The sequence below is a fragment of the Manacus vitellinus genome, unplaced genomic scaffold, assembly GCF_001715985.3.
Source record: "Manacus vitellinus isolate BGI_N305 unplaced genomic scaffold, ASM171598v3 scaffold_18_pilon, whole genome shotgun sequence".
Lineage (NCBI taxonomy): Eukaryota > Metazoa > Chordata > Aves > Passeriformes > Pipridae > Manacus > Manacus vitellinus.
Window position 1 is genome coordinate 2,664,398 of NW_021939324.1, and position 12,003 is coordinate 2,676,400.

Genomic DNA, 12,003 nt, shown 5'->3' on the forward strand with positions numbered 1-12,003 from the left:
CTTGGAGCGTCCCGTGTCGCCATCCTTTGGACCTCAGTTCCAGGAGTGCTGCTGGGTGTGCAGAGAGCTGGGGAGAGAAACCCATGGCAGGCTTGAGTCTCTCCCCAGGTGTGAAACAGGGAAGTGCTGCTGCCGCTTTCAGGCAGCTCCGGAGTGCTGGCTGTACTGCGAGTGGCGAGGAGGGCATTTGGTGCCGCCGAGGTGCCGTGGGCGAGGCGCGTGGGGCGGCTGGCGTGTGCTCCCGCAGCACGGCACAAGGAGGGGCAGCGGCCACCGCCTGCCTTGGCTTCACACTTTCATTTCCCAGCTCCAGTAGTTAGTCGGGTCTTCGTTCCCGTCACACTGGTGATCCAAACAGTGATGTGCTCAAGTAACACGCATTACTTGTCTAGAAGTGGCTGTTTGGTCAGCGGTGGGCAAGCATAGTTTTCATGGGATTTGTGATCATGAGAAGCAGTGGGTATACATGAATAGCAAGCCACGTGGGTGTCCAAGCCCGTGTAACATCTTTTGTGAATGCAGTGGATGTTTACAGGTGCACTTTGGTAGATCCTATCAATGAAAAATAATTGGTTGGGAATATCTTGCCTACCTTAACCAACCTGTCAACAGCCACCTGACTGTGTAGTGCCGAGATCTGTACTGACAACCATCCATTGCATAAACATGGGCAAGGCCAGGTGCGTGGGGTTTTGTCAGGGCAAAAATATTCTCTGGCTTGTGTTAGCTGGTTATGCAGATACCAGGTTTTTTAAATGCAAGAGCTGCAAAAGACATAATAGTAATTCCATTCTGACACTTGATAATAACATGACTTCTTTAAAATCTAGTTGAAAGTAATTTTGTTGATTAGTTCAAGTCCACTTTGGTTTTTTTCCCCTGTTGAAGTGTATTTTTAGTTTTATATCAGTAATTTTTGGCAGTAATTCTTAAGATTTCGGGAAAGTTGTCTAAAACTGCAGCCGGATCCACAAATTAGGGGAGGCTCTTGATTGATACGGCCTTTCCTTGGCTAACACAAGTATTATGACAGGTGTGTCTCTTGTGTTTCTATTGTCTGTTCCTTTTTCTGTCTGACTTGCTTAGCGTACAGCCTTTTTAGAAAGTGGTGGTTTTTTCCACTGTAGAAGTGTATTTTATGGGGCATAGTATTGTTCAGTTTGCATGGGGTCTTAAAACTGTTTAATGGTGAGCGTACAATAAATTACTGATTGTGTCATTCTGGACTTACTTAAGGATTTGTGAAAAAAGTTCTGCAAGTCAGATTTCAGAAGTCTTACTTTTCTTACTGAGAAAGCTAAAGTGAGACATGGTTTCTAGTTATGGATCAGTGCAACACCCATGAATGTGCAAGGAGCTGGCTGTCATGCTTCTTAGTGTGAGAAACTGAGTACTGCTCCTGTTAGGTTTATTTATGAAACACAGTTTTCTAAGTGTGTTTTGCATCTTGATGCAAAATTGTATACCTTTTTTTCTTAAGTTTGCATTTAAATGAATCTGTTAAAGCTATTTAAATATCATGATAACATTTCTGGTTAGAGCAAAGCTTTCTTATTTCTTGGAATTGAGTTTCTGCCTGCATTCTGCGGTCTCATTATTCAGTGAATGTCACATGAGCAGTCGTATGGCAGGTGATTGTAGTGAACAAAAAATGGAGTTAATTGAATTGGGTGGAAAGAAAAGGGTTAGGAAAAAATGTTGTCCAGGCATCCTGTAATAAAAGTATTTTTTTGGAAAGGCAAGAATAATTCTTGATCATGCAGGAAAGATTCAGTCATGGTTTGGTAAATCTGAAACTTTCCAGAGGTACAACTTCTGTTTGCCTTCTAATGCTTTGTGTTTGAGATGTTTGTTTGAGATATTTAGAAAAAGTGGCTATAAATTAGGGTATGAGGCAAGAAAACTACAAAACCTCTAACGTTAGTGTTGTGTATTTTCTCATAAATTATTTAATTGGAAAAACTTTAGGCATTGCTTGTATGAATACTGACTGTATACGGATATAATTCACTTAATTGTTTCTTTCAATTGATTTGTTCTAAACCTGCTCATAGACTTTTTCCGCTACATATTGTAGTTTTTCTGATCAGAAATTATGCATCCTGAAGATCAAAATTAGTTGAGATCAGTAATCGTTACTCTTGACATTATATTTGAAAAAATAAATATAATTCATTTGAAATGTGTTTAAAAAAGAAAAGGATATAAATTCACTTTGTCTGTGAGTTAAATTTTAATCTAGTACTTCCTACCTAGCCATCAGATTGTGCTCGTTAGGTTTTTTTCATTCCCCCCACCTTATATATTTATACATGGTATGTAAACTGAGAGAGAAGAGAAGTTCACTTTGCTGGACTAAGTCAATATATTAACATTGTTTATTCAATATTGCTGACAAAAGTATAATGACAAACATAAAACTTAATTTAACATTAAAATAGGCACACGGGAAGTAAATGTATGTTACTGTACGTAACTGAAATACATTGACAGTAGTGCAGTTTTATATGGACCTTTGTCTGAACACACATATCCTTTTAAATCTATATTAAAATTGTGAAATGGCCTAGAACCTAGATTTGAGGCACGCTAGTTAGAAGCAGCATGTCAGTTCAGAGGAAGCTCTACTCAGTCAGGTGAAGTGTGCAAAACAGAATAAAAGGTAGCCTATTATATGCTGCTTATCAAACAAGTGTTGATGGTTGTTTGAGTATCACACTGTTTTCTTTCTCTTTCAGAAAAGATACAGAAGGTGATGATGAAAAATTGCTCTTTCTTGAGATTGGGACCTTTATTTGTGTAATTCCAACTTAATTGTGGAACTTCACATCAAAAGTATGGGTTTGAGGGTGGGTGGTGTTTGTTGAGGTTTTTTTAATTATAAAAGAATAATGTCATGCAGGCAAAAGTTAGTCACCGAGTGATAAAAAGTTGGGGTATATTTCTGTTACAGGCACTCTTACTGTTTTCTTCGGAATTTCTCTCACTGCTATTGCTCACACATTATACTTAGTAGGTCACTTGGAAGCAAGTATTTCTGTAATTATATCTCTCTGTTTTGTTTGTTGAGCTGTGATTTCCCATTCTGAGGAAGTGCTGTGAAGTCATGGAATCTCTGCTGCTCTCGTAAGATGGAAAACAGATGGGTTCCTCAGTGGTTAACAGTGTTTCTAGTGTTTCTGTCAATCTGCATGATTTTCCCTTTGTAAATCCACAGTGACTACTCCCAATCACCTTCTTGTCCTTCATGTATTTGAAAGTAGTTTCCAGGATCGTTTCCTTCACTTCCCAGGGAACAGGGTGAGACTAATAGGCCTATAGTTGCCTGGATCCTCCTTCTTGTCCTTGAAAACAGGGTTGACACTTGTTCTTCAGTCCTCTGGAACCTCACCTGTCAGCTTAAAACTTTCAAAAATAATTGAGAGTGACCTCACAATGACAGGGCCAGCTCTCTCAGCACTCAGGGTGGCATCTCATCAGGTCCCATGAAAGTGTTCAGTCCATTTTCCTAAGGATTTCTTTATCTGATCCTCCCTTACCCAAGAATAAGTCTTTCCCACTGGTCTGAGGCACCTGGGATTCCGGAAAGCAGGTCTTACCCGTTAAGAGCAAGGTGCGAAGAAGGCCACTTTCAGCAGGCCTGTGTTTCCCCTAGCCTGCCTGATGCTGCTCATGTACCTGTACATGACTTTCTCTGTGGCCTTCCTATCCCTTACCAGATTCAACTCCAGGTGGACTTTGGCTTTCCTAATCCCATCCTAGTGCACCCAAGTGGTGTTCCTGTATCAGGTGTGTACACACGCTTGATGTAGCTCCACTTCACCTCTGTTTGGTTGATTGTAAGATCTCTGTTGTACACAATATCCTTCATCCTTTGCTTGCAAACCCTGACCACCACTTCCTTGCTCATTCAGAGGTCACCACCTTTCTCTCTCATCATTCCTAGTTTAAGCCTTCCTTTAGCAGATTGATCAGCTTCTTGGCAAAGATGCTTTTACTACACATAATTTCAGGTGGATCCTGCACCTCTTCCCCCTCAGTTCTTGGTCCTCATAGAAGATCCTATGGATATAAAAGCTGACTAGCTTTTGCACACTCTGCACAACCACTCATTCATCTGCAGGATCTGTGTGCTCATCCTCAAGTTCTCCCCCTTCACCAGCAGGATGAACGAGACACCACTTGGCTACCAGGCATTGGCCAACACCCTGTGAGCCTTTTACTCCATACCTAGTATACTTCTGGTCTGCCGTAGCTATATCCATGGTGCCTCTATGAAGAGCAGCTGGGGGTAACAGCCTGAGGGCCAGACTACTACCAGCCTCCGTAATAGCCTCTCCATGGTTTCCAGGCCCCTGGCAAGCAGCAGACCTTGCCAGGTGACAGGTTGGGCTGGCAGAGGTGTTTTTGTCCCTGAAGCAGGAGTTTCCCACCACTTTTCCTTACCCCATTCTTCCCATACTGCCACAGGACTCAGACACAGAGGCTCAGAGGCTTCCTTGGACAGAGCTTCCTGTCTGTGTCTGCTGCCAGGGCTCAGAACCTGCTCTGTGGATCAGGTGGAGCAGGAACCCTCCTTCTGGCGCTCGAGCTCACAGGCTCCCAGACTTCACTGCGCTCTGTGTCTCCATGTTCAGCCTGACAAGCGGAGGCTCTGTCTGCTTCTCCTTGGTGCAGCGGGGGTTCCTGTAACTGCAGGAACTTGGAGGGGATGTGGTCCATCTCCTTTTCAGCATCCCTGATGTTGTACAGTCTGCTCACCTTCTCCCACAGCTTATCTGCTTGTGGAGACAGATCCTCCATCAGTACACGCTTAGAAGAATATAAAATGGTTTTTTGTTCTAAACCTGTTGGTTACCAAAGCCAGCTTACAACAGAGACACTTTAAGAACTGGCAGATTCAGGAATATAGCACTCCATCATTTTATGTCTAGAGACTGTACATATGTGTGTAGTGTATTAATACCTTGTAACAGCCTGTGGTGTGTGCATGCTACATATTAACAGAGAACAGTAAATATAGGCCTAAATAGATTTTATGATTGTCATGAGCTTAGAAACAATTTTAATACTACAATAGCTGTTTTTAGTATACAACATGGTTTTAAAAGCAAGTTTTAGGAAATTTGGTGGATTTTTAGGATAAAGAGAAACACATCGCTCTGCTATACCTGAATGGGAACACTGTTGCCCTAGAGGATACAAACAAAGGGTTATAATATATAGTACAAAGCAGAAGTGTGGGAAAATGACAGCTTGTTTGGGTCTGATTTTGATCAGAGATCTAGAAAAAGAAGAAAAGACATTAATGAAAATTATGAATAATATTAAACAGGGAAATTGTGAATAGAATTTAGGGCAGTCAAACATGAAACAAGTAAGCAAAACCCTTGGAAACAGAGATACCTGACTGATAAAATTTCAGTGCAACAAGTAGAAGCTGAAAGGAATGGAAAGAAATCCATCTGAAATGGATAAGTTCCTGAAGCCCAGAAATCAGGGTAACTAATGGCTAGGAGAGTAGATTAGGATTTATGTGTCTGTTGCAATATTAAGATAGGACTATGAAGGTAGCCTGACAAAAAAGTAACACTAGTAATCCTTCCTTTGAAGGCTCTCTGTGAAAGACGTTAGGGTAGTGATTTCTTTCTCTGTGGGTTTGCTATAAATGTCATGAGAGAGATTTTTTTAAGCACGGAAAAAACAAATTCCTAGTGAAGTTTTTGACTATTTTACCATAAAAGCTTTAAAAAACAAACCTGAAATTTAGGGGTGAGGCTATAATAAGTAGGTGGGATGAATCTTTGTATGACATAAACCATTGCCTGTATTTCTTGTTTGCTTTGCAACCATTTAATTTTGATGGAAGACTTTTCTTTAATATTTATATCCTATGCTGCTGCCACCTGGTTGACAGTTGCTTGCTTTACCTATTACTTACTAGTTTTCACAGGTAGTTGTTATACTTGCATCTTGATAATAAATGTTACTTTTTAATGAGATATAACTAGTTAATGAAATCATAAAATGTTTTGCTACCTGGTACTTGAAACGTGTTTGTGAAATGTCTGTAAGTTTTTCTTTAATTCTTTAAATCAATACCTGACATGTTTTAGTCTTCCTTATTTGAATGTATATGGAATCCTGTAGGTTGCATTATACTACTTAGTTTACTCCTTAAAAAAAAAATAAAAATTTTTTCTTTATTTCTTTAGGAGTATCTTTTCTTCCTGGGTCGTGACACCTGTTTGTGTTCAATGGGGCAACGAATTCACTTTGTGGTTGACCCTCAGGGTTGGTGCTGCATGGGCCTAATTATCCTTGTCTGGCTGTACAATACAGTCTTCATTCCAAAGGTCATCCTTTTTCCTCACTATGAAGAAGGAAATATTTCAGTTGTGGCAGTTTTGTGTAAGTAATTTTAACTTAGCTGTTTTTTCTACTAGTAAAAATAGTATCTCTGGGCACTATTTAACATATATGAGAAATGTCAGAAAATAAAAAATAAAGTGAAAGATAAAGACAGTAAGATAAAGGATAAGAGTACTGGGATGGCTGGAAGGGATTCTTTTTTGTGTTCTGAGAAGCTGAGACATTTCATTTCAGAGGTGTTATAGTAGAACATCCTTGTGTGGTGAAAAGCATTAATAATATACAGCTTTCACATCCTGTACCTAGAACTTGTTGACAGGATTTCAGGTCCACGTCTCTTAGTGCTTGTAAGAATTTGGGGTGGTAGTGCTGATGATGACTGGTAAAAACTGAGTTTTGTTAGTATTGTCATACATCCCTGGATGGGTCAGCTCATATGAGTTATGCTATTAGGTCTTGCTGGGGAAAAGGCTTGTATTATGTCTGGAACTAACTTTAAAGTGAAGATGCACTATTGGGAATATCCTTCCACGTGGAGGCTTTGCGGTGTAGAGTGATTGGTGCTTATTTGATAGACAGTGGAGGAACTTTTTAAAAACAGTAGTATGGTCATAGTGGCATCCTGCTGGTGCCATCAGATCTGTTCACTGCTACCTTTTCCTCTCCCTTTTTAAGACTGGGGAGTACTTAATGTTGTAGACTGTATAGTACCAAAAATATGTCTGGAATTGAATGAGAAGGCTGAGTAATTTCCAGCTCAGTACTGGAGCATCTATATTTTTGATGTAGTGTATAGTAGATACTTTGTACACCTGAAAAAGACTAACAAATGCTTATTTATTTTTTTTAGGTTATTACTTCTGCTCATTATTTTGTATAGGTTCATTACTTAGAGCTTCAGTAGCAGATCCCGGAAAGCTACCTGAAAATCCAAAGATACCAATTACAGGTACATTAAGTTATTTCTATATAATTGAATAAAAGTTATTTTAATCTCCTCAAAATAATTAGGAATCAATTTGACTTTGTGAGATTTGATGGAAACCATGAGCTGTCTCTACTGATTAAAGTTAGTATGTCACTATTTTAAACTTGTAAATTTCTAGCACTTTTCCTGATGTAGACTCAAAGCTTTTTTTTCGAAACTTGTATTCCACCAGAAGTTCAGTTATGTAGGACTTTCTGCTAGGAAATTTTTCCACGGGAAGAATTCTTTTTGCGTTCTTTCAAATATATTGTATATTTTGTGCAAAAATGTTTTTTTCTAATGTAAGGTATCCATTTGAATAGCTCTCCAACCTTTGCATGCTCCATTCATTCCATACAGCAGTGCTACTTTATAGATACTTCTGAAGATGGAACATTGAGGCTAGACTATGACTTTGATATTTTGATTTGGTGGGTGTTATACCAGGGATTCTGTACTTTTGAAAGTAGCACTTTGGTTCTCTGGTATTCTCTGTTGACAGGAGGATACATTTTTGCACAGTATGAATTGTATTAAAAAATGAGTTGGGGTGTTTCTGAACTCTGCTGGTAGCTACCCTATTAGTGAGTGACACCTTTGTGACACTGTATTTATGGGAACAGATTGCAAATCAGTTTCCATCTGTCATTATTACTAGTTTAATGATCTCAGATATTGGGCTTCTTTACTTCCAGTATTCAAATGTTACTTGCAGCAAGAAAGACCAGATTAGTGCTGCTTGCAGGTGGCACAGAAGTGCTATATTTAACTTTATTTTGTTTACATAGGAACAGTGTTTTATAGTATAGAATTTCAGAATGCTCCACAGTAAAAATAAGCTTTTTTTCTTTTTTTTCTTTTATCCCTGGGTTTAAGGAATTTCTGTGCATCAAAAAAAGTTTATTTAGGCAGAAATAACCAGTCAAAGTATTTAAATTTCTCAGTCATCCACCTATTTTCCTTAAAGACAGAAAATATATGTTTTTGTGACTGGAATTATTACAGCGTTGATGTGACTTGTTTCCCATGTGAAGATGAAATTTCTGAACATATGATTTGAATTTTAATTTTCAAAGAATTCCTCTAATTTGGATGGTGCAATTTGAGATAAATATAAGCTGAGCAATAGTAGCTCCTAGTACTTTCAGCTACTCAGTATCTCCAGAGATTAGCTTTTAAAGAATCTCACATTAGGTCTTTAATAATAGTGTATATTTGTAAATAAAAGCCTATCCTCTACCTGTTTTTTGATTGCCTTATGTGTAAAACTGCATGTGGTGAGAGGCACGTATTAAAATGCTTTGGGTTTGAAGATGCTCCTGAAGCATTTGTTGTGTACTGTATTTTAGCTAGCAGGCAGTAACAGTATTTCCTCAGGAGGTTTTGAAGGGCGATTGTATCATGATTCTGTCTAGCAAATAGGTTTTTTTCACAGTAGAAGTGTAAGAAAATAATTGTGTTCCAGTCCTTCTTGTGTGAGTCACAGCTTTTGTGCTGTAATAATTGCTCCATAGAAATATACAGGAAAAGAGAGGACTTTGGAGAGGGAGACTGACACAGAGTAGCAGTAATATCTTCCAGTTTAATTAAGGTCACAGTGGGGAAAAGTTTTTTGTGTGGTGCTTATCCTTCTCAGATAATAGTAAGAATTTTTTTTAAATGAGAATCACAAGCATTCCGACTTGTTATGAGCACACAGTACTGAGTCTAAACCTCTCTAATATGTCTTACATTTTCACCTAGAACGAGAATATTGGGAGTTATGTAACAAATGCAACATGATGAGACCAAAGCGTTCACACCATTGCAGTCGTTGTGGACATTGTGTGAGGAGGATGGATCACCACTGTCCATGGTAAAACCAGGACATTTGTTCTAATAATCTACTGTTGTTTTAGTGATTAATTTTGAAGGCAGCAATGACAAACTGCAGAGGACAGCATTGACATCAGGATCCCCCTGTGTTAATCTAACCATGTTTCAAACTATCTTTTTTGTCAATCACTACTTCAGAAAATAGTGCCAGCATAGTGCTTCTGTCATTCTGGCTTAGCTTGGTAATGATATCCATGCTAATTCTTGTATAAAATCGCATCCATGTAACTTCTGTGATTCAGACTATATCTAAGTGTCAAAGGTTTTTAATCTTATACTTAATATAGCTAGAATTCTTGTGATTCCTTTACTTCTTCATGTTGGAGTATGCAGAAGGAGTTTTTGAATAGGGATACCTGTTTTGTCTTCTTTTCCTTTGGCTAATGCCTAGGTCCTATTTATTTCTCATCAGGGTAACCTGTGTTCACATTTATTTCAAACCACTTGTTTGCATTTCCAGATTTGGGACTCTACATAGTTCACAACCAGTGAAATGTGCTGAGTAGCAGAAGATAATATGTATTGCTGTGAAATTTTGCAGACTTTAAAAAACCAGTTCTATGAGTTCAGTATTCCTTAACATTGCAGGAGTATCTCTGCTATATGAAAGTAAAGATAAATGTGTCTCCAGTTCTAAGCATTGATCTTACACTTTAAGTGGCAGTGCAATGGATCCAGCAGTTCATAACATTTGCTCCAAAAGTAATCATAAAGTCTCTTATTCACAGTATCATAACTTCAGTGTGAAAGTATTTGTATTTCTTCTTTATATATACACACTTTTTTTCTCTGCAGGATTAATAACTGTGTTGGTGAAGACAATCATTGGCTGTTTTTACAGCTGTGTTTCTACACTCAGATCCTTAGTTCCTATACGCTGATACTTGATTTCTGCCATTACTACTACTTTTTGCCTCTGAAAAAAGAAAACTGGGTAAGAGTCCACTTTCTCTACAAATCGAATAAATAGCTAGTATTGCAGTGCATTTGTTTTGGTATCTGGTTACTACACATTTCTGCTGGCTCAATTGTTGACAGTGAAGAGAGTTCAACTAGATGTATGTTATCAAGTAAGCAGACTGATTTATGGTAAGTAATAAAACATTTTTCTGAAATGTATATGATTTCTGTGTGTTAAAAACACAATGTTAGTTTTCTCAGAAATCTAGGAAAGGAGGACAAAACAAGTTAGGTTTCTTTAGAAGTGATAAGGAGTACTGAGAGGAAACAAGGTATTAAAATTTTCTTTTACTTTCTGCAAAGTAAATTTATGCGGAGTATATATCTATCCTAATACCCTGTTTAAAAATGCTGATATTGCCAGAAAAAAGTGAGAAAAACATATGACCATTCTGCAAGGAGAAAAATATACATTGGGTTTGAAGCAATATTTTGTGTTGCTTTGAAAAAGTTATGTGGGTTAAGGGAGAATTAAGTTTGATTTGTTTTACTTGAACTATATATAAATAGATATCATATTTTCATATCTTGTCATCAGTAAAAGGCAGTTGAACACACAAACAGAGAAAATGGACTTAAGATTGGAATAGAGTAAAAAATAGTGGAATTTCTTCTATTTTGAAACTCAAGTTGTAAAGTCTCTGTCTCTGGTGCTCATTTATGTTTATTACCTGTAATTTTCAGAATATTTAAGAGGTTTGCTTGAAAGTTGCTCAGTGCTTGAAAGTGCCAGAACAGCAAAGGTAGTACTCTTTCCTTTGAAGAAAATGTTACAAGATCTTCCTTATAAAGAAGCATAAAAACTTCTACCTACAATCTGAAATGGACTTTTTATTTGTATGGAACTGTAACAAATATAAGTACACTGTAAGACCCCAGCATCAGAGCTACGACCTCACTAAGGGAGTTTTACTTTAAAAATAAACAAGGCTCCAACAATATCTCTGGATTATTAGAAGAGCCCTCAGTTCTTTCAACACCTTAAGAGAGAGCACAAAAGAGAAAAGCTACACACATTTTCTCAGGGGATACTTTTACTGGTAGATTTAGGAAAAAAAAGAGTACTCGGCAAAAGTTTAAAGGGTAGCATACAACCAAAGCAAGCATTCCATGAAGCATTGACTTAGCACATGCTAACACATACAACATAGTGAAAGCCAACCCATCCAGTATCCTGCTATCCCAAATATTAAGAAAGGAAATTAGAAGACAAGGAAAAGAAAGAGAGATGAAAGGAGAGATATAGCCCATTCCTAGATCCAGCGTAGGTCCAGCTACAGGAGGCTAAAAATGGTGGGTTTGAACATGTGGAGAGCACATCTTTGGTTTTATCTGCTCTGACCCCCTGTGGTCGCCCCTCCTAGGTGGGATTTCTGGCCCACTGGGGCTCTGGGGCGGGGTAAGAGGCATTGCTCCCACTGTGTCATCTAGTCTGAGGCTGGGATAGGGGCTCCAGGGTGTGGTATAGGCCGTGCTCCCAGGCTGCCTTTGACTGACCGCTGCTCCGGAGTTGCCTGGTGAGTCTCGAGGCGCTGGCATGTGGAACAGGGCATGACCTCACCTCCATGAGATTCGACTTGTCCCTCCTCCCCCACCCCGACATGAATTATTCTGACCCAATATAATAATCCAATGTCTCACATGCACTAAAGAAAAAGACCTAGAAAACAAGTTTAAAACATGTTCAAAATTAGATAACATTCCAGATGTTGTAAGTGAAGAGACTAAGATAATCTCAGATATTGGTAGTGTGCTCTAAATTTTGTTGAGATTTTTTTCCAAGTACTGAGGTGCAGCAGATTTTTTAACTCCATGTGGATGTGACACCC

At 38.5% G+C, this 12,003-nt stretch overlaps 1 protein-coding gene across 1 annotated transcript in view; it reads left to right on the forward strand.

Moving 5' to 3' along the window:
• Positions 1–65: 65 nt before the first annotated feature.
• ZDHHC21 (zinc finger DHHC-type containing 21) overlaps positions 66–12,003 on the forward strand; it is a 38,143-nt gene continuing 26,205 nt past the window's right edge. The window contains exons 1-6 of the mRNA XM_008921622.3: positions 66–108; positions 2,739–2,752; positions 6,216–6,411; positions 7,223–7,321; positions 9,083–9,194; positions 10,010–10,148. Coding sequence (XP_008919870.3) covers positions 84–108; positions 2,739–2,752; positions 6,216–6,411; positions 7,223–7,321; positions 9,083–9,194; positions 10,010–10,148 — 585 coding nt within the window. The 5' untranslated portion in view covers positions 66–83. The remainder of the gene's footprint in view (positions 109–2,738; positions 2,753–6,215; positions 6,412–7,222; positions 7,322–9,082; positions 9,195–10,009; positions 10,149–12,003) is intronic.